The sequence below is a fragment of the Eurosta solidaginis genome, chromosome 4 (assembly GCF_040869045.1).
Source record: "Eurosta solidaginis isolate ZX-2024a chromosome 4, ASM4086904v1, whole genome shotgun sequence".
Lineage (NCBI taxonomy): Eukaryota > Metazoa > Arthropoda > Insecta > Diptera > Tephritidae > Eurosta > Eurosta solidaginis.
The window spans coordinates 159,913,088-159,937,164 of record NC_090322.1 but is presented as its reverse complement, the minus strand read 5'-3'; the positions used below and the strand labels follow the sequence as shown (position 1 = coordinate 159,937,164).

General features: G+C 37.1%; 1 protein-coding gene across 4 annotated transcripts in view; it reads left to right on the top strand.

Annotated features, from left to right (window-relative positions):
* Nucleotides 1-4,831: 4,831 nt before the first annotated feature.
* Nucleotides 4,832-24,077, top strand: part of fw (furrowed) — a 144,022-nt gene continuing 124,776 nt past the window's right edge. Inside the window, exons 1-2 of one of the 4 annotated variants that reach the window (XM_067783531.1) lie at nt 4,832-4,944; nt 12,218-13,350. In XM_067783531.1, the coding sequence (XP_067639632.1) occupies nt 13,080-13,350 (271 nt within the window). In that variant the 5' untranslated portion in view covers nt 4,832-4,944; nt 12,218-13,079. Of the gene's footprint in view, nt 4,945-5,047; nt 5,176-12,217; nt 13,351-24,077 lie in introns of those variants that run through there. The other 3 variants (XM_067783534.1, XM_067783535.1, XM_067783532.1) reach the window with 3 other exon arrangements.

The following is a 24,077-nucleotide window of genomic DNA, read 5'->3' as shown; positions in this document are numbered from 1 at the left end:
TCACCCGAATCATATCACTATTACGACTTTCGACTCTATGTTTATCTTTTTTAAAAGTGTTCGCTGTTATTCTTTGTAGCACCAATTCCCTCATATACCATGAGAGCATATGCGGCATGTGCCTACAGGGCGCAGTATCATAATTCGAAGCTACTCGACATTTCTCATTGTATCGGAAAAAATTATTTATGCCAATACACATAACTCAGCCTACTAGAGTAACCCTGAGGTTAATTATATACTAGGTTGAACTGGCCGGTCAATAAAGATCTCACAAAGACTGAATTTTTCTACAGTATTACCAGAATTTGTTTGACGACCAAACGGAAGAACCTAAATCAGGTGCCAGGACTAATAACTCCGTCCTCCTGGAAAATACTAGAAGTTTTATTTAACTAGATTTGGCAGGTCTGCCTCCCCAAATAGCTGGAGCCTTGAACAGGTGAGCGCAGAATCCGAACACAGAACGTGCTCACCCATTTCTTCCTGCAGCTCACACTTTCTATACCTGCTGTTACTGATTAGGTCTAACTTATAAGCATGTGATACCAAAAGGCAGTGTCCTGTAAGTATACCCATCGTGAGCCTTAAGTATTCTCTCTTCAGAGATATGAGCCACTTTGTGAGTCTAATATCGTAGGCTTTGCACATGATCTTAGAAGTTTTGCAGGGTCTAGCTTTTGTCCACGCCTTTCCTGCTTGATGGATCATATGCAACTCCTGTCTCCTTTTGACTTCTTCAAAACGGATTGGGACGTATATCGTCGTTTCGGCGAGTCGAGTTTAGAATGTCTTTTAAAGTTTGTCATGTGCAGCATCAGCTATTGGTATATAGGCGACGTTTAATGTTATGCTGAAGAACCTCGCAGCTTTCTACTTTCTGTTCACTGTAATATCTAATATATATTATAAATGGCAAAGTTTGGATGTTTGGATGTTTAGATGTTTAGATGTTTGGATGTTTGGATGTCCGTCCGGGATACGGGCAGGGTCATTTCGGGTCTATCGGGATCATTTGGGGACCCTTTCGGCATCATTCCTGGATGGTTTTCAGGATCCGTCCGGGATCCCGTCAGGGTTATTTTGGGACTTTTTCTCGACCTGGATCATTTGAGGTATCTTCCGGCATCAATTCTAAATGGTTTTAGGACTCCGTCCGGGATCCCGTTGGGGTCATTTCGGGACTCCTTCGCGACTAATACGAGAACATTTGGGGACCTTTTCAGCTTCATTTCTGGATGGTTTTCGGGATCCGTCCGGGATCGCATCAGGGTCATTTTGAGACTTTCTCGACTAATACGGGATCATTTGGGGGCCCTTCCGGCATCATATCTGGATTTTTTTAGGGATCCGTCCGGCTTCCCGTCGGAGTCATTTCGGGACTATTTCGGGATCATTTAGGGACCCTTTCGGCATCATTCCTGGATGGTGTTCAGGATCCGTCCGGGACCCCGTCAGGGTTATTTTGGGACTTTTTCTCGACCTGGATCATTTGAGGTATCTTCCGGCATCAATTCTAAATGGTTTTAGGACTCCGTCCGGGATCCCGTTGGGGTCATTTCGGGACTCCTTCGCGACTAATACGAGAACATTTGGGGACCTTTTCAGCTTCATTTCTGGATGGTTTTCGGGATCCCATCAGGGCCATTTCGAGACTATCAGGGGATCATTTGGGGACCTTTCCGGCATCATTTCTGTATAGTTTTTGGGGATCCCGTCGTGGTAATTTCCTGACTTTTCGGGATCATTTGGGGTCCCTTCCGGCATAATTTCTGGATGGTTTTCGGGATTCGTCAGGAATCCCGTCGGGGTCATTTTGGGACTTTTTCGGGACTAATACGGGATAATTAGGGGAGCCTTTCGGCATCATTTCTGAATGGTTTTCGGGATCCGTACGGGATCTTGCCAGGGTCATTTCGGGAAAATTTCGGGATCATTTGGGGTGCCCTTCAGGCATCATTTCTTTGTGGTTCTCTGGATAAGTCCAGAATCGCGTCGTTGTAATTTCGGGTTTTTAGGGACTATTCCGGGAACTTTTGGAGACCCTTCCGTGGCATTTCTAGATGGTTTTCGGGATCCGTCCGCGATAGCGTCGGGGTCATTTCGTGGATTTTTCTGGATAATTTTGGGATCATTTTGGGATCCTGTCAGGTTATCAGCTCATTTAGTTCTTTTTTTTTACTCAATTACAAAAATAAAATGCATTAGACAGCAAAAAATTTTTAAACAGATAACTTCATAAGCAGGCTAACGATAATAGCCCATATATTTAATTTTCTCCTTGCGGACGGGGCCGCGGGTAAAGGCTAGTATATACATATGTCGCAAGGGTCGATTAAATTCCTGCTTTGTCATTTTATTCTATATGGTTGCCCTAGCGAGGACATTTAGCAGTCGCATGTCAAATATTGAGAAATGATAGTCCACAAAATTTTGTATTATCGTCGTAAGAAAAAAGAGCGATGGGCCTGGGAGAGAAAAAACTTTACTTGAATATTTATTTTGGTTTTGATGGAGGATGATTTACTTCACTAGTTTCAAACAAAGCGCATAACTCGTGCAGGGTATTGTAAAGCAATTCCACATATATACAGCGACCCGCTTGCTCTATGACAAGCACCAGCTTTCAGCCGCACCTTACCTTAAACAGACGCTTCAAGACGCTGTGAGCCTTGGAGTCGAGTAAGTCGAGAGAGTCCCATCCTTTCTGACTCGACCTTGGGTAGCGAAAAAAGAAATTCTAAAGAATCCTGGTAAGAAGTGCAATCTTCTAAAATTTTATAAAAAACTTTAGTCTCGAAGTAAGCCTTCCGAATATTGATATTAGCTTTCGAAGTTCGAAATGACATGGGAGTACATGACCTGCCTTACCAGATCCGCCAACTTGTTTGTATGTGTTTCGACGCAAAATTTCCCGGGAGAAAGAAATCTGAATTTCACTTCAGAATAGACGTAAAAGGTCGTGAATTGGCCCTTATTTAAAAAAAAATAATAATAATAATAATAAAAAGCGTTTTTTGAGGTAAAGAACGAACTGGGAGCAGCTGGGAAAATTTTCATAGGGAACTCAGATTCTTCGTAAAAAATGCAATGTACTCCACATATGTCTTGTCATCAAATCCGCAAAATTTTTTTGTGAAGCAGTGTTACTAAAATTATAAAATAAATAAATGTAAGGCACGATACCTCCGAAGAGATTTGAGGCCGAGCTTATCTTCCAATTTGCGATGAGCTCTTTTTTTATTTTTTCCTACAAATTGGCGGGACGAGACCTACCTGTTTTATGCCAACTCTGAACGGCATCTGCAAGGCAGATGTGTTTTCACTGAGAGCTTTTCATGGTAGAAATACGAGTGCATGCCAAACACTGCAGTGAAGGCGACCCCGCTTAGAAAAATTTTCCTCTAATTGAAAAACCTTGTTTCTAAAATTTTGATATTGCTTTGCACGGGACGTGGACATAAGATCTAGAGTGTGGTAAGCGGAGCACGCTACAGTCACACCACGGCGGCCGACAAAATTGTAATTATTAAAATTACAATTTTTAAATTTTTATAAAGAACAAATAACAAAAGAAGGCAGGCCATGCCTACATTTAAATTTTTTACGTTTTTCAGGTGCAATAAGTAATAAAATTACATGCATTATTAAGGGACAAATTTCGAGCTTCGTAAGCCAATATATCCTTTCTGGAAGCAAACTACGAAAATTGTTTAAAACTAATTTTCTCTACTCTAAAATTTCTTTTGGCACAACTACCAGCTGGCAGAGAGGGATAGCTAAGTTAGCTTAGGTTGAACCCGTGACCTCATGTATACTAAATAAGTGCGAACTGTTACTAGAAGTTGACTGAACAACTGAACGGAAAAAAGCTTACCAAAACAGTGAGAGTAAAACTAGAGAAAAGACCAGCTGAGTATAAAATATTCAGTTTCAATCCAACTTTGAATCTTACTACTCTGCGGTATACACTGAAACAAGAAAAACAAGTAAGGACGGGATTGTCTTCGGCTGTGCGGAAGACTTCATACCTTTCATGAATGGGGCTGAACAATAATCTTATCCCGTTCGTAATCTCCAAATAATAGGATGTATAAGATAAGAAATATATAGTGAACAGATGTACATACCTAAACGATTTTAAAGATAAATATAAAATATAAAATGGCAAAAAACGCCCTTATCTGAACGATCGGTTGTATGGGATATAACTATATATAGCTCCGATCAAAGTGATTTTTTCAGGATATCTTCTACGATATATTAGAATATATATCACCAAGTTTCACGATTATACTTTCTAAATTGCGACAGGAATGACCAAAATCGTCTTATCTGAACGATTGGTTGTATGGGAGATATATGTTATAGTGGTACGATTCTACCAGATCCGACAAATGTCTAATATAATACAAAAAATACATCCTTGTTCATTGAGATATCTCAAAATTTGAGGGACTAGTTTGCGTTTAAATAGACAGATGGACGGACGGACAGACGGACATGGCTATATCAACTCAATTCATCGCCCTGATCAATTCGGTATACTTAATGGTGAGTATATCTTCTATATTTCTCAACGTTACAAACATCGGACCAAAGTTAATATACCATTTCATGTTCATGAAAGGTATAAAAAGTAGAACCAGAGCCATTGTCAGTAATAACAGCAGCCACTGGTGACTCCACAAAACGATGCTGATTTTATTGCGACGCTGCTGCATTGGTGGTCGTAAGTACGCTGAGGCAGCTTTTTTTGTGCTTTCAACCGACAAAGTGACGGGCAACATTGTTTTGACTTCAAAATTCGCATGCGCAACCAGTTACGAATCAACTTTCATTCAGTGCTGACTTATACGAGCGCGTTGAATGTGCGGAACTTAAAATTTTTTGTTTGCTTAAGAAAAGTCGACGTTAATTTATTTGCAAGTGCTCTAAATCAAAGTAAATAATATAACTTCAATGTGATTGTTCATTTAAATTTTGTTCACTTTGAATTACTCAAAGGCGCGTTTTGCGTGTTGGCGAGCATTTCAATTCCTTATGATGTATGTGTTGTATAATGTGTAAAACCTAAAAAAAAAAAACTTAAACAATATCGAAAAACGAAGTAAATGCGAATAACCAATGAATAATTGGTAACAATGAGCCAAATAAGTACAAAAGCACAATTAAGTAAATAAAAGCAAAAAAACAAAGAAAACCAATTCCATTTAAAAATAAATGTAACAAATTAATAACCAATCCACCTTCGCTTCATACGCTTTTTGGAGCACTTTTAGATGTGTGTGGGTGTATTTTGTGTATGACTAAATTGCAATGAAAGTTTTAAGTGCTAATTAAAGAAATACGAAAATATTCAAAGACAAAAAAATATATATACTAATGGAAATATCACAATCAATATATAATATGCTGCATTTGAAACCTAAATTGTATCATATTTAAAAATATTCACAGTGTATATACTACATAAAAGCTCTTAATACACACATATTCGTTTGAGTACATAAACTTTTTGCATATTTATATTGAGTGTTTTGCAAGTATATAGGAACAAAGGCAAATTGAGTACGGCCATTCATTGCTTAAGTTTTTTTATTTGCTCTTGTTTTACTAAATAGTAAGACGAGGTCAATTTGTGGATAAAAAAAACTTGGTGAACAAAATAACGTTTGCTACTTGAAGGGGTGCACTCTTGAACTCGAAACTGCTAGTACATTTAAGTGAAAGGAAATAAAGTCGTATAGTGGAATAGGTGATACGCAAAAAAAAAAATTTATATAAAGTTGAAGGGTGACTTTTGATAGCTAGAAATAAAAGGAACGGTCAAATTTCAAACTATAACAGTATTATTGTTTTTTTTTGTGTGTTATAATTTGAAAAATTACAAAAGACTTAAGAAACGAACTTGGAAGCAGTTTAGAGAATACTTGGTTATATGTGACCTGGAATCATGAAACGGCCCTAAGTATTGTGCGAAAACAAGTTTTCGAGAAAAACGCGTTTAAAGTTTTTGTTTTGCTTGACTCTGTGTAGCGGCCGGCCGTTGTGAACAAATTTTGAAAATAGAATTTAAGTAACTTCTGATAAGTTACAAGCTTGAAACTTGGAATATAGTTCAGAACCCGATGATAATGCAATAACAAGAAAAAAATCTCCGATAGGTGGCGCGTGGGTAGAAATATTTCAAATAAACGTATTTGTGGTCCGATCTGGCTTTAAATGCGATGTGTGAAAAACTGCGGTTTTTTCCATCGGAAAGAGTATTAAATTTCCTAAAAGAATCAATCAAAAAGTGAACAACGGTATTTTCGCACAATAGGGTCGTTTCATGATTCCTGGTCATATATCGTTAGATTAATGTGAAAATGTGCTAAGTCAACTTTTACGAATTTTACAGGAGACGAAAAAAAATGAATAACTTTTGAAATAACCTTCTTTTTATAAAACTGTGAATGAGGATACCTTAATTGCAATGCTTTTGAGTGTAGAAGCTTTGAAGAAGATAAATAAAAGTCAAATATGCCAACCCAGCAGCTATTTTATGACTTAGCTCAATTTCCGCACTCATAACAAATTTTTCTCCTGATTACTCAATATGTTTTTCCATCACTCCGCCCCTTTACTGTTTGAAATATAACACTAAAACTATATATTTCACAAAAAATACTATTTATTTGTCAAACTATTTCTAATGGTTCTGATCTGGACTCTTTTGCCGGATGGTGCGCAGACAATAATTTATATTTAAATTCAAACAAATGTTGTGTTGTGGCTTATTCCAAAAAGACAACTGCCACATACTTCATCTATAAACTAAATATTAAGTCTCTTAATCGTTGTAAAGAGAGTAAAGACTTGAGTGTAATTTTTAACTCCAAACTCTCTTTTTCTATTGACTTCGTTGTTTCAAAATTTGTTGCAATGGTTGGGTTCATTAGACGTAACACCAGTGTCTTTAAGGACCCTATGACGTTGAAGGCACTATATTTAGCCTTGGTCAGAAGTCGTCTTGAATATTGCTCAATAATATGGAGTCCTTTCTATGAATATAACTCCTATAGAATTCAGAGAGTTTAAAAATTAAAAAAAAATTGCTTTACGTATGCTTCAGGGGCTAGACGGCCTCCCATCATATACCAGCAGGTGCAAATTGCAGGGTCTTCAGGCTTTGCATTACAGTACAACTAGAATCTCATTCATGCTTGCCTATAATGTAATAAAACTTTAGCACGAATTGCTCTGATTTATCTAATTTGTTCATTCCATATATTCCAATGCGTGATCTTCGGCATAATAGATTATTTATCTAAATAACTAATAAAACGAATTATGCTATGAATGAACCTATAACTAGGACTGTACATCTAGAAAATCGATTCTGTAGTGTTCTTAATTTTAATAACAGTTTCTATAAGTTTAAGCTTGAATTGTTTTCTATTTTTAACTAGTCTGTAACAAAGCATGTAGTTACCGACATGTAAGAATTGAAGTAGATTATGGTCAGCGGAAAGCATTTATCACACACCAAAGGTATGTCTCAATTGGGTCAATCCAATTTCCAGGGGTTGTGTAGGCAACCCTCTCAAGGGGTTCTCAGCGCAATATGTGGCTTTCCCAACCCACCGGATCCAACGTACCGGATCTATATGTGGAAAAGGACCATCAACATCGGCCCAAAGCCTTCGGGGAGTGTCTTTATCGTTAATACAACAACAACAACAAAGCATGTACTTTTAGACTGAATGAATTAAATAAGTAAATTAAATGCGCGCACAAAGAAATGACTAGTAATTCAGATTGATATTAATGACTGGTTGACTTAGCACATTTTTTTTGAACAGTTGACGACTTAGCACATTTACTAATCACTGCAAACAGCACGTAAAAATTAAAAATTAAAATGTTTTTTTCTTGTTATCGATGTATTTTCAATTCAGTTTTAAAACTGCATTAAAATACAATTTTTCAAAAAAAGTGACTTAGCACATTTTCACATTAAGCTAACGATATGTATATTTAACATGTCAACAAGCCACTGATTTGCCTATATGGTCCATGTACTTATCTTGTTTTGTTGATTTTCCGACAGGGTGGATAAATGATGTATATTGGAACTATTTTCCGTTCTCCCTTATGAAATTTGGTTTTGAGACAAACCGGTTTCGGCATTGCGCCATCATGAGTGTCAATTTTCGTTCTGATTTTTTGTTGTCGTTTGTCCTGTATTTATAGATCGTAGGTACATGAGCAGGTATTGTCAAAATTGATGCTTGTGTATATTTAGTTATGTGTATGTGCTGTGTGTTCATTCAGAACCGATGGTGGTTTACTAATCGATTTGTGTGGCTGACTGGATTAGGTAAAAATCCGTGATTTTAGTCGTTTCACCTTCTTTGTGGGTTTGTTGTTTTGGTTAGTTAATGGCTTTGTGTTTATTTGTTGTTATGTGTTTGTCTGTTGTACCTGTGTGATTATTTTTTTTCTTGTAAACAAGTTTTATAGGCCCGAATATTGTGTCAGAAATTGTGTTTTTCTGTTCGTTTATTATTCTACCGTCGAATGTTTTCTGTTTGTAGATTTCCATGTTTTCGAGTACGCTGAGACGTCGGCCTGTTGCTTGTATGTGAAGAACCCTAACTGTTTTATTGATGTTTGCTCGGGAACATTCATTCTCGACCATGTGATTCGCGAAGTGTACCATGTACCAAAACCATTCGCTTGAAATAAAAAATACCCAGTGAAATCGTAGGACCGTTATCCCATTTAACAAGTATAAAATAACTCGGTTCTTTTGGCAAAACATAAAGTCTTCTAGGACCTAGCTTAATAACAGCTTCGAGATCTGACAACTCTAACGCCTCTAGTAGCTAGAGCCTTAATCTCGGGAGCGCAGAACACGAACACAGAACGTGCTCAACCATTTATTCATACAGCCAGCACCTATCATATTTGCTGTTAATGACGAGGGCTAACTTATAGGAATATAACGTCAAAAGGCAGTGTCCAGCGAGCATGCTCATCGTAGATTAAAATCTTTTCTATTTAGAGGTAAAAGCAACTTTATGATTCTAGGATTTGCACATGATTTTAGAAATTCTTGTGGCCCAACCATTCTTGCTTGATGGATCATATGCAACTCCTGTACATAGATGTATGGTCCGGCCTGATCGAAGTCCGCCCAATGCTTCTTTGTATTCTAAAATGCTTCTTGACGAAGTATTGTGTGAGATTATTGCCTTGATCACCGCTTCACTATCAATATATCCATTGACGTGACAGTAGCTTAAGCACGCTTCCTTCTGAACTTATTCTGCTTTCTTCACGGCTACATTTTTCACCCCAAAGACGCTGCAATTATCTAACAGCTAGTAGTTTCTACTCATTTCCGGATCGAAATAGTAAAGCAGACCCAATCCGCTCCGTAAAGTCGGAGCCATCGGTTTAAAAGTGCATATTATGTTCTACCATATCCGCACCCTTGCACCAACCTTCTGGCTCAATTATGACCCCGAAATGTTCATTGAAGCTCAGTACGGGAAATTATAGTCCATTCGCTATGGCCACAGTACTAGCTATCAAGACTTGCTATAAAGCCAAGAGAATTGCCGAGGTGGTCTTTAGGGCTCCCGTTGTGCTAATCATTGATAATCTGTAGAGTCCCTCAAGTTTTTTAGTAAAGGTATTTGTTTATATGGATGCCTACCACAAAAGGATAGGCATTTTTATTGCCATAAATACTCACATACATCTCAGCATCTATTTGCTTGCATTTAGTGCCACAGAGGCTTTCTTCAGCGCTATCTTCCACATGGAGTTTCCACAACAACCTTCTGAGTATCTAGTATAAATCACAGATATTTTTTAGATAACTGACGCCAAAGAATTTTAATCTATTTCCACCTGGTACTACCGCCCCTTCCCCTGCTTCCATAGGAGGATTTCGATAAGATTGCTATTTTGGTGGGGAGCATCATGTTTCATTCCCATAACATAACCTAGCCATCGCAGCCTCTGCGTTTTCATTTTGTGGACTATGTCGGCACTCGCCGTCGCCAACGCGCATATGTCCATACATCTTCGAAGAACTTTTCTCTCCCGGAGCAGCCTTATCTGATGATGTCATGTTTCATGCCTCTGAACCATATAGCAGGATGGATACGATAAGTTATTTGTTGAGAATTATATTCGTTTATCGAGAGAGGACTTGCTAACGTTGTTTTTTGTGTTAGCGCTGGCTCCAGAATAAAATAAATATTATTTCGAAATTACGACTACCAAAGTAGCGTGGTTGCCAAGGCGCAGAGACGCTGACTCTTTGCGTGATGAAAGCAGGTACTTCGTTTGGCCTCATTCACTATTAAACACATCTTTTCCACTTCCTTTTTCCAGTTTGGAGTAAGCAGAACTTATGGCGCTGTTGTTCAGGCCGATGATGTCAATGTCGTCAGCACTGCACGCTCTTATAGAGTCTCATTCGCTTGACACCTCGTTTAGTTTCAAACGGCTTGGAGAGGTTCTTCCTAATTCTGAATGACCTGATGGTGTTGTTCAACATTATTTTGCACATCCGCATAAGTTTTGCAGATAAACGAAATTCAGACTTAACCGCATATATGCAGCTCCTTTTCATTCTGCCGAAGGCGGTTTTAACATCGGTGAAAAGGAAATGGTTGCCAATTAAATATTTTTCGCAGTTGTTTTTCCAAGAATATGCGCATAGTGAATATTTGGTCGATAGTATATCGACCAGATCTGAAGCCGCATTGATAAGGTTGGCCAATCAGCTCATTTACGATGGGCTTCAATCTTTCGCGTGACATACAGGACCTTATATGCGACGCTAAGATGGCTAATACCGTAATAATTTGTTCAGTTTTCAGGACTCCCCTTTTGTGGAATGGACAGAGTACACTTAAAAATAAATAAAATAAGAGAAGAGATCTAGGGCCGAGCTTCTCTTCCAATTTGCGTCGTGCTCCTCTTGATTTTCCCTACAAATTGGCCGGATGGGACCTACATGATTTTATGCCGGCTCCGAATGGAATCTGCAAGGCAGATGAGCTTTCACTGAGAGCTTTCATGGCAGAAATACACACGGAGCGCTTGCCAAACACTGCCGAGGGGCGACCCCGCTTAGAAAAAATTTCTAAAATTTTTGATGTTGGTTTGCCCGGGGTTTCAACCCAGGGCATCCGGTGTGGTAGGCGGAGCACGCTACCATCACACCACGGTGGCCAGGGTACACTTAGATTCCAATAATCGAGCATGCACTCGTTTGACCACATTTGGCATACAAGTAGAGGTATGTGCCTTACCAACTCCTTGCCACCGTTTTTGTATAGCTTCGCACGAAATTCATCAGTGTCCGCGGCCTTGTTGTTTTCTAATCTGTTTGTTGCTATTCTTTCTTCGTAATATTTGAATGGGAGAACATTTATTCCATCATCATCGATTTTGGACTCAGATTAACCTGGTCACCGTTTTTGTTTTCAAACGAGTTTTTTTCCTCCTTCATTAAATCTTCTCCCTGTCGCCAGATTGGTTGGTGCAAAAGTTGCGAACCTTTTTCTTGGTATCTAGCAGCTCAAGCTGTTCGCACTCACGCCTTTCTGCCTCTGCTTTTTTTCTTACTGTAAAGATGTCTAGCATCCGTTTTCAGGATAAAACTTTTATTGCTCACAGTGAAAAATACCTCGTAGACTAATATAAAAAATCTGACACCAGCTTCAGATTCAGCATAGCTAAAGCTTTTGAAAAAGTATATAACTACTTTGGTAGTCACAACTGTATTACAAACAATAAAAAAATTATGATTTATTTTATAACCAAATCTAAGATAATAGTCAAGCAACTATTCACTTCATGTAACAAAATAGCATTTGAAATTCAGTTGAAGTGCATAAAATTGTCACTCAAAGCAGTAGCATAATAATACTTAGTAGAAAGCGTGGGGAAATGCAATTAAAATCTAACACATTGTAAATTCATTAAACTCTCGACAGATCACAAAATCATTCGAAAGACTTAAGACACAAACTTGTTGTAAAACACAATGTAGAGGCGTGTGAAATTTTCACAAAGCGACTCTGAATTGTATTCAATATGCCAAACAAACATGATTTAATAGCATTCGATTCCCTTGTGTTTGGTGAATTAATCACATTTTGAGAAAATATTTGAACACAAAATACATTTTTTTAAATTATTTTAGCCTTGAATATGTGTTTATATATGTTGGTGTTGTACCGAAAAACATAAAAGCAAGTGCGGTGAAAAATTGTTAAATAAAAAAAAAGCTATAATAATAGTTGTGAAAAACACCACAGTCACAAGTGATAAAATTACACAAACAACGATAATCAAAAAAATCGTATGCCAAAAAAGCAAGCAGTAAATGTAATTAATTATGCGCCCGATCACACACGATCGCTTAAATTAAAGTTGGTGAATGGCTAAAAATATTAGTTGAGCGCCGTGTCTAGCACCGAAATAAAACAAAATTGCTGTTCACATAACCAACGAAAACAAGTAAAAATTAAGTTCGATTGTAAAAAACCCAAAAAACAAAGTATCAAAGAAAATAACGTGTTTAATAATGTTTAATAGGGGCAAACGATTTGCTAACGAAACGTGAGTCGCATTTGAGCCATGAATATCGAAAAATAGCAATACGAATAGCTACGGGCTGACTAAAAACAGGCCACGTGCAATACGCCATAGCAAAGCAAACTATAACAGTAAAATATTTGCACTATTATTTGAGTACTGCAGCGTAGCGCGCACAACAGCAATAGTAATAAATAAAAAAAAAAATTATAAATTTGCAATTTTAAAACAACAGCAACAACATTCATCACCTACATGCATCATTTACATTTCCAATAGTTCAACAACATTTTGAGTGAGTGCGCTTATTCGATAATAAAAAAGAAACGACGAAACACGCGACAGCTGCATAACAGCAACAACAAAGAATTCATAAGCGCCAACGCTACTACAAATTATTGCCTACTCTTAACAACGTACAAGCATACATACCAGCTCTAACAACAATCTCATCAGATGCAAATGTAATGCAACCAATTTTCTATAAAAACTTGAACAATTTGATTTTTGGTGAAATTTTTAAAAATCCTCACAGCCGCACATATGCGAAAGTAACTTCAACATCTCCAAGGCAACATCTAAAACAACAACAACAGCAACATATATGCGCTACTATTATGTCCAATGCCCATCAAATGTCCACTATCATGCAACGAGGAGCAACATTGGCGCATACGATTCCGAAATTGTCAGTTGCGTTGTTGTTGATTTCTTCATTGGCCGTTGCCAACTGCCAAGGTAAGTTAAATTGGTATAGGTGCGTTGTATGCCGGCTTTAGATATAAAGCAAAAGAAAATGAAGTTTATCGGAATATATCTTTTGTAACTTCATTTTAAAAGAAGGTGCAGTTTAGAAGATCTTGTGTAGGTCTTACAACCTTAGACTAACAAAGTTACTCTTATCATTGCATAGAAAGGACTGTGGGCTCATGATGGGTATACTGACTGGACCATGCCTTTTGGCTTCACATTCTTTTAAAATTACGCCTTGACAGTGATGGAAATGTGAGAAGTGCGAGTTGCAGGAGGAAACACGTATTTGTTGTTGTTGCTGCCGTAGCGATAAAGACACTCCCGAAGGTTTTTGGGAGTTTTATCGATGTTGATGGTCCTTTGCCAGATATAGATCTGGTACATTTCGATATCAATCATCATTAAGGTACAAGCCCGGCGACGTTATTGCTGGTGCCCTACGCTTGCAAGGCTAATACTCCAGCTATTAGGAGTAATATAGCTATCAGATATAGAAGGAGCAGGCGGCATAGGCTCCAGAAAGCTTATAGTATATGCCAAGAGGACGGAGTTATTTCAAAACATTGATTTTGATAGAGGTTTTCAGTTTGGTCGCTGAACAAACTTCTGATAATATGAAGGACTCGTTCGGTCTATATCAGGTCCTCAAAGATCGGCCATTTTAACCTTTCCTAACCTATTTGATTTTTGATGATCTCGTTTTTGACAAAAATAGGAAAACACAAATATCTTATTAAAAAATGTATCTTTCCTTTTTGGCTGGGATGGTGTAAAAACCACTCCTTTTGGAAACGTTGCTCACACAAGACTATCTTATTATTGCTTCAGAATGAAGCTTCGCATTTCTCGTTTCTTAAGAGCCTTCGGTTGTTTCTGCGTCCAACTCCCGCTTTTTTGCTCTGAATGTATGGTTTCTGGGAAGTAGCTGATTTGTTGCCCACTCTTTTTGACCACTCCCAGTTTTCAATTTAACATTATCAACAGTGATTTGGCCGACACTTTCCTAAAGCATTTACCTATTATGCCTCTATCGCATTTGAATAAAGTGTGATAAGTATCGTCCACGCCTCCATCGCCTCCATCGCCATAAATGCATTTAGGATCTTCTGTTTTTTTCTGTGCCGTCATTTTTGAAGTACCCATGTCTAGAGAGCATTTGAGTGACATAGTAGTATACCTCGCCAAACGTTCTGCTGACCCATACTTTAATGTTCTGCTGTCACAGAGCTACGGTTCGCTAGTTAGGATGTCAACCTGGTTAGCATAGCACCATTGCTTTTTTAGATGATTTCTCAGTCACATGTTGAAATTATCCATTCCAATTTCTGCGGGCGTTTCAAGACTGAAAAATTCACGCAACTGACGTTCTACAAATGAGGACCGGGTATCCCTGTGCTGCTCTTGTTTTCATGTTCTGCGGACTCTTTTTATATAAAAAGATGTAATTACGTATATGGATCTAAAGAGGAACCCTTGAGGTACTTCGCTGTATTATTTCTATGCTGGTATGGACATCCTCGACTGCACCTTAAGTGAATTTTCAGGGCCTGGATCCACCCATCTCTTCCGGGTGACATTCCTCCGGCTTATTCTACGAAGTCAAAAATTCGAAGCCTTTCAGCTGTGTCGAGCATGTATAAGGTAAATGTACTGATGGCGAGGTCGAATACCTTTTCCTTTACAAAAAACAACATTGCCAATAATTTTATTTTTTTTTTCAAATATGACTTAGACTATTATTGCTTGCTGCTTACTAAATTTATATAGCTTTTAACTACCTAAGTAACGCCCAATATCCCTGTTGCGTGAACGGCCAAGATTTTACCTACCTGTTCCTTCTCCTTCAGTGAAGCTTTACCTCTACCGTTGCTTTCAAGTATGGGTGCCACCAGTAATATTTTATGGTCTTCTTTAATTCAGCCGTGCATTTGCGCTCCTATTGGTTGTCTGCTTAAAATCCACGCATTTGATTAAATCTCATCATCTACGATCTATTAATATTCTGTGCATCTTTTCGTTCGTATACTACAAGGGTTATTCCATCTCTTCCTCCATGATTCTCAGCCATTTATCAGGAAATGTATATGGAGAGGCTAGAGCGTGCCTTTTGTTCATATAAAGAAAACTTAACTATTCAATTGCCTTTTCAATACAAAGTAGCATTTGCGGGTTTGAGTTATTCTTCAAAGTTGACATTGGGAGTCATGTTTGAAAAGCGAATTCGGACACGACTTTCTGAATTAAGTTTGGTTATGTTGTTTCTTTAGCAAAAACAAGCAAGCCTCTCTTTTAGTTGATAAATCAGTCCTATGGTTTTAGTTATTAATATTGATTCCCAGATATTGAAGTCCTTCATAGTCTCAAACATCAGTCAGATATATGGGGGGATACAGAATTTAAGCATATGAGGCGAGTCGGCGTAATGTGTGTGATTGGTACGCAGTAGCGAGGAATACAAAATGTAAGCGTGAGTGTAATGTGGGACAAATTTGATACGAAAGAAACAACTCGAAAACGGGTTGTTACCGATAAGTTATTGGTTTGTTATCGACTGTTTATGGGCGTGTATCCCATTTTCTATCGACGGGTTATCGGTTTGTTATAGGTGCGTTATCAACGAGGTTTAGATAAGTAATCGAATTGTTATCGAAATTGTATAACTTCTATCAATAATAATAATAACTACTATCAATGATAAAGGTTATCGATATTTAGGTTTTTGTCGACGTGCCATGGGGTTTTTATCTAAATTGTATCGACTTTTTATTGAAATATTATCGATATGTTATCAAAAAGTTGTTAATTTGTTATCAGAGTGTTATAGCTGTCATCAGCACCTTAGCGAATTTCTATTTTATATCGAAAGGTAATTTTTCTTCTTGCTATGTTGCGAATTTATTATCGGCGTCTTATCGATTTTTCGCCAATTTAGCGGTTTGTTATGAAAAAGATATCGAAGAAACTTCATGTTAAAATCGATGATACATCTTTAACCCGTTGATGGTAATCCGATAAGGAACCAATAAGAAGTCAATTACTCGGCGAGAAGAAGCCGATAGCTCATCGATATTGTTATATTACTGTAACTGAATAGCAGAAGTAGCCGCCTTTACGTATTTTGGCATTGCTGCCTCTTTCCCACCCCTAACTTTCCCTTTTTCTTCTTTTTACTTCCACAGCAACTCTTACTTTTAATTGCAAAGTAAAAACAAAAATCTACATATCCTTCGCACTAATCTTCCAACAACACTTCCTACAAACGACTAGGTATTTGACAGCTAAATTGTATAGCTGCGAATAAGCAACAACTAAGCAAGTAATACCAACAAATTTCATATGCATATAAAATAAGCACAAAAAATAGGCGAATTGTAAAGTTTTATACAATTTCTTGTTTAGCGAGTTCTTTTCCATTAAATTTCGCAGATCGTAGCAATTGAATCATTGTTTCGATGCCAACTAATAATCGCAAAACAAACAAGTAAGGAAGTCTAAGTTCGGGTGAAGCCGAACATTACATATCCAGCTGTACACTTGAAATGCTGTTCTTATTTGTTTTGTGTGCTTAGTAGTGTTGTTTTCTTCGAGTTATAGCTCCCGAAATATAGAAAATTGCTTAGTCATAAAAGGGGCGGTGCCACGCCCATTTTTTAAAATTTGAAGTTTTTCCTATTTATTGTTATAAATCCACTTGGAAAATGAAATACCATTGATTTAAAACGCTTTTATTGCAAAGATATAGCTTATTTTATTCGTGTAAGACCCTTTTAAAAATCTTTTATATAAAAGGGGGTGTGGTTCTTAACCGATTTCGTTAATTTTTCTTCAGAGGATTCCTTATAGTAAAGGCAACCTCTCTGGCGAATATTTTTCAATGCCAAATAATAACCGTTATCCAATCAAAGTTATAATACCCTGTGTACAAGTACATTTGGGTATAAAATTAACTGAAAACAAAAAAAGGCAAAATAAATAAAATGAAAATAAAAGTGGAAACGCAAGAAAAACGCAGTTACATGCATTCAAAGTTTGGTACCGGTTTTTCAAAAACGTAAATAATTCATATACGATATTTTAGCTTTTGGCTGACACAACCAACTTGTTTTGTGAGTTTGAGATGTTTTATACGATATATGTATTGTTTTTTTCTTATTTAACAATTTGTATTTCTACTTAATACTTGTACAGATTATGATAGCAAAGCTTTGTGATTTATTTGTTGCATGCAGGAACCAAATATTGAAATTTAAAGTTGAAGGAAAATCCATTTGATTTAAGTCCCTGATATTTTGCGTATTAAAGCATGACCACTTAGACGATTTTGCTATTGCGCAGCAAGCCTACCTCCACGCGATAGCGGCGTAAAAGTCCTACAGCTCATCATGAACATTACTCCGATATGTGCCGTTGGCCTCGTGGAAATCACTGCAAACAATTCAGGGAACTCTTGCCTCGTTCGCATCAAGACCTATCCCAGCTGTTTTTAACACCTTATATAGATTTAATGTGCGGACAAATGTGATTCTTCGTTAAATTTATAGAAAAAATGCTGCAGGGGGATGGAAGCGTTTTGATTTTCCAACAGGCACCCACTTCGGTTCAAAAGTAACTATTCAGACCAAAACACCTGTATAATACTTGCCGGAATATTGATGCCTGATGAGAATACTGAGCTATATGCATAGTCGATCACGCGAAGTTCACTCGCTTCGAGGGCAACTGGAAGCTCCTTTACTACCGAAAACCATAGTAAAGGAAACAGAAATTCTTCCACCCTTGCAATGAGCTGCCAATAGTGAGCCACAATACATCCAGTCCCGCATGCGAAAATCGATCAGGCGCTCCATATCTTTTAGAGGAAGCGATACAAGATTGATTGGTTTTAAGTGCTCAAAAGATATGTACATAAGAGTCCTTGCCCGCCCTTGAAATGGACTTAACTAGGATCATATTCCAAAATTTTGGGATGTAGCCTAGCTTACGGCTGTTGAGATTAACCGTGGCCAGCCAGAGACTTAAGGACCAATTTTACAGTTGCGCATGAATTATTCCATTCGGTGCCGCTGAATTTAAGGACTAAAAGACTTAATAGCAAGTTTGCTCTTCGGCTATCAAGAAAATTATTATCCAGACGAAGCTTCAGTGATTTCTTGTTACTCACCGCTCAACAAAAAGCGGCAGAATTTTAAAAAGAATGACTCAGGCCCTGCAGAATCTATCAGAAGCACCTACTCAAATCTCGTTTGACATTCTCTATCTTAGCTTTATATTACATTACCCGACAGACGTTGTTTTGCACGAAAAGTGGTTTGCTTACAAAGTAGTCCTCCCTTCTCCCATCACACTTTATCCCATCTTCGACTACCTCATACTAAATCCTCATTCTTATTCCCGTGATTTCCTTATTCTCTTTATATCTATTTGCTTCTAATTTTAATTCACCCACTAGCACTCCTAAACCCACTCCCAAACCCATTCCCACTTCCGTTCTAACTCCAACTTCCAGTTCTACTCCCAACTACCCTCAACTATCATCGGCCCAGTTGTTTATGAGGAGCTCAGTGAGATACCCACGCAAACGAGAAATACATATATAATCTTCTTCTTCTTTTTATATATATAAAAATGAATTTATGTATGTATGTCATCGATGAACTCAAAAACTGCTGGACCGATTATTATGTACGTATATGTATTTTTCCACGGGGAAGGTTTGTATAATGAGTACCGGGTGACTAGAGTCTCGAGATATAGGCCAAAACATGGACCCGGTGACTAGGGTCTCGAGATATAGGCCCTAACGTGGATCCGGGTACCCCTAGAATGTGTTTATACAATATGGATATCAAATGAAAGCTGTTGATGAGTGCTTTAGTACAGGGTAGTTTTCATACCTATTGGTGAGATATAGGCCAAAACATGAACCCGGATACCCCTAGAATGTGTGCATATCAATTGAAAGCTGTTGCTGAGAGCTTTTAAGTAATTTTCATTGTGATATTTGATTTAGTCGCATCACCTGTCAAAACTGATAAATATGCATGCGAAGCCGAAAAAAAGAGATGAATTAATAATACCCACGTACCTATTTACATACGTCCTATACGATTTTCCTGAAATTTGGTATATAAAGTTGCCTATATTAGTATTACGATGCTTTTTTCCAGGAAGTAGACTAGAGACGGACTGGGACTGAGACCGAGACTCGGAGTGGGACTGGGACTGAGACTCGGAATGGGACTGGAACAAAATACATACAACCCTCTGGGACTGGCAATAAGATATGAGGAAGAATGAGAAAAACTTGAGAGAAGAGAAAAGAGAGAAGGAGACTGAGAAAGAGATAGAATGAGACGAAGATGGAGATAGATGAAGCGAAAAATACGGAGGGAGGAGCGAAGACAAAGATTAGGAAAAAGTGTAGAGGGCGAGGGTGGAGTTATACGGAGAAAAATTATTAAAATGTATTATATTATATTATTAATGTGTATAATGAATATTATTAAAATGTATGCAGATATACCAAATTTAGGTTGGAACAACGTCTGCCGGGTCTGCTAGTATCTAAATAAAAATATCCCCAACTTCAGACTAGCTTTATCCTTCTAGTTGTAATGAAAAACCATCAACTGAAAGCTGGAAGATCGTGAAGAGATTTTTTCTAACAAAATAGCTTGCTCCTCTCCCATACGTTTTTTTTAAAGAAAGGTCTGTCTCAATCGCAGTTTCGGGCAATACCAAACCCTCGGTATGCTCCCGAAGGCACCGTTCTAGGATGGACTTCAGGCCTGATGGCCTTTGCCTATTTGAGATAATTGGCTTTTGGTTCTGAAAATTGCATATTATGATACGCTCAGTTCTACCGCATCTGGCTAAACAAAACTATAAAATTATAATTTTTCTTTTAATCCTTCCATAAAGTGGTTTTAGTCACTAAGCTTAGTTAAAAAAAATTTAACCAGATAATATTTAGTTGAAGTTCTTTTTGTGGAGCGCATTCGTGGGGAGCGGCCAATCAACTCAACCACAAATAGTCATTCTAGCATGAAAATTTAAAGTCCAAATGAAGAAAAAAAAACAACAACAACACAATTTTAAGTTCGCTACAATTTTTTTATTTTTACAATTTTTTAATGTTTCTAGTATTTTATGTCTTTTATATGTTATTCAAAGTTTTATTACAAAATTTTTGAAACAATTTTTTTCTCAATTATGAGTTATGTTGTAATATTTTCTGTGTGAATTGTAGTGGAAAATTTTCGTGCAAAAGAAGTTCAACATAAACCTTACATAATTAGCAAATTAAATTGTGTAGAATTTTATAATGCTTACAAGTTAACTTGCGCTTCCGTTTTTCATACGCTTCAGATGTTATTAAATATTTAATTCAATTTATGAATCACTTTGGACAATTTATGTTATTAACGTGCGCTATTTAAATTTTAAAATTTTACTAAGCTTTACTAAGTTGTCGTTTTAAATTTAAATGCTTAGATTTTCATAGACAACTAAAAGAAATCGTAAATTGCCTAAGTAATTTTACATATTTTGTGTTAAATTTGTGCGAATATTAATATTGATAATGTACAATTATATTAGTCATCATAATAGTACTAATTTGGTTGAGAACTTTGCCGTAGAGATTGTACTCATAATCCAATTTCAATGGTTTAAATTTTATACCTTGTGACTTGATATTCAAACCGAAAATTTTAAAAGACCTAATACCAAATAGAATAAAAATCAAGCGGTATTTACATATCCCAACATTTTACATATGAGCCAAAGATCGAGAGTCATTTACATTGAAGCAAAATATAGTTTGTTCATATTGTGACGAATATTAGCAGCACTAAGGGATACTATCATCTATAAGCCGATACTAAGCAGTGACTTGTATGCACATCATTAAATCGATCATTATGTCTACCCATATGTCCATACGAGCAGCGGAGAAGAGACGCACAAACACATGCATATATCTTATCTGAGATGCTCACAAAAGAAGGCAATAAGTTGTGCAAGTGTTACTCACGTATACACGCGCATATGAGAAGCTATAAACGTAGTTGTGGCTGGTGATTTTGTAGCTGATAACTAACTAGTAAGTTCTAGAATAGAAAAGCCTAGAAGTATGCAACTAGGAAACCAGACAGTAAAAAAGGCAGCAACAGTAGGGGCACGAGGATCAGTTTGATTTAAGACGCTATCTGGCGAGCAATAGAATGTTATTGTGAAGTACTTTAATAAAGGCCATTTTGCATTATTGAATAGTGGAGTTATTTATTCAACACTTTAGTGATTCGAACGTTAGCAGAAGGTTGTAAATCAGAGGAATTGCAGTAAATACGTTACAATATGTACACAGAAACCTCATATAAGATTTGTGGATGCTTTCCAAAGATGTGTGTTTGAATGACCATTGGACATCGGCTAGCTGAGCTTGCTGAGCGCAAAATGAGATTTGAGTTATATTTGCCGTTTTGGCCCTCACCTGGCATTAACAATAAAGGGAAAATCGGTCCGGCAATGCTTTTTTCATGTATGTATTATGTATTCTAATATGAGCCAAATCGGACCACAAATACGATTTTTTGAAATATTTCGATCCATGCGCCACTTATCGGATTTTTTTCTTATTATTGCAATGTCATCGGGTTCTGAATTATATTCCATGTAGCTTATCGGAAAGTTATTTAAATTTCGCTTACAAAATTCGTAACGTTCGCTACACAGAGTGAAGCTAAATAAAACCGTTTAAAAATAAATGGTATTGTAACGAATTATTAATGAAAAATGCGTAGCTCTATACTGAGTCCAAAATACTAGTACCATGTATTTCATTATCGTATTATTGATTTTATTTTTATTTCTATACAATACCAATACGAAAAATATAATTAAAATATTGTATTAGACTTAAAAAAACATAAAATCTGCAAGAATTTAAAGGTTAGAAATAAGAATTATCCGACAATTCCCGTAGGTGACCAAAGAAGACTGGTACGACAATGCCTGTAGAGGTAGGAAGGGGATCTGTGCGACAGGACTCGTAGTGGTACAAAGAGAACCAGTCCGAAGGTACCCGTTTAGGTGTTTCTTATTGTTACCTCGATACCCGCATTGGTAAACTCTGGTCTGGTAAAGGCCTTGTCCAACTCAACACATACTGGATAGACATTTTGCGATGGTGCCTGAGTTATTTTCGATACTGCCTTTAACACCCATGTTTCTTTGGTCCAACCCTATTGAAAGAAGTTTCAAGAAAGAAGCTACAGGAAGAAAACAAAGATGACATTGCATTTTTAGAGGTGGTTTTGTTGCTGTTTCGTGTTCGTATTTTGAAATTTTGCAGAGTCGACTTTGTTCAGATAGAATGAATAAAAAATATTAAGGGCTTAATTTGTATTGCGAACGATAGCTCAGACGAACGATTTCGTCTAGCAATGGTTTACGTATTTTACTTTTCCTACGTTATGTCAAACAGGAAGGTGAAAGCATGTGGCAAATAATTTGTTGCCATTGTTTAACACAGTGCAAATATACTATCGATTCGTCTCTGAGGCAAAACGAACGTTCGTTTCGTAATAGAAAATGAGGCCACAAGTCATAATTTTGAAATGAAACATATGTTTCCAAAAAAGGAATGCTTTTAAATAATTTTATTCCACGTGAGGAATGCATAAATTAATAATTATTCCGAAATAACCAACAGAAATAATAATTACAAAAATTTAATCATTATTCCAAACAAGTAAGGAAGGCTAAGTTCGGGTGCAACCGGGAAAATCACCATTTAGCAAAATGAACATAGGGTAACCCTGGAATGTGTTTGTATGACATGTGTATCAAATGAAAGGTGTTAATGATTATTTAAAACGTAGTGGGCCTTAGTTCTATAGGTGGACGCCTTTTCGAGATATCGAAATAAGGGTGGACCAGTGGGGACTCTGGAATGTGTTTGTACGATATGGGTATCAAATTAAAAGTATTAATGGGGGTTTTAAAAGGGAGTAGCTATACATATACTAGTGAAGGCGTTTTCGAGATATCGACCAAAATGTGGACCAGGGTGACCCAGAACATCTTCTGTCGGGTACCGCTAATTTATTTATATATGTCGAACCACGAACAATATTCCTGCCAAGATTGCAAGGGCTTTTGATTTCGCCCTGCAGACCTTTTTCATTTTCTTCTAATTAATATGGTAGGTGTCACACCCATTTACAAAGTTTTTTCTAAGGTTAAATTTTGCGTCAATAAACCAATCCAATTACCAAGTTTCATCTCTTTTTTCATATTTGGTACAGAATTATGGCATTTTTTTCATTTTTCGTAATTTTCGATATCGGAAAAGTGGGCGTGGTCATAGTCGGATTTCGGCCATATTTTATACCAAGATAAAGTGACTTCAGATAAGAAAGTGAACTAAGTATAGTTAAGATATATCGTTTTTTGCGCAAGTTATCGTGTTAACGGCCGAGCGGAAGGACAGACGGTGGACTGTATATAAAAATTGGGAGTGGCTTTAACCGATTTCGCCCATTTTCACAGAAAACAGTTATAGTCATAGAATCTATGTCCCTACCAAATTTCACAAGGATTGGTAAATTTTTGTTCGACTTATGGCATTAAAGGTATTCTAGACGAATTCAATGAAGAAAGACGGAGTTACGCCCATTTTGAAATTTTCTTTTATCTTTGTATTTTGT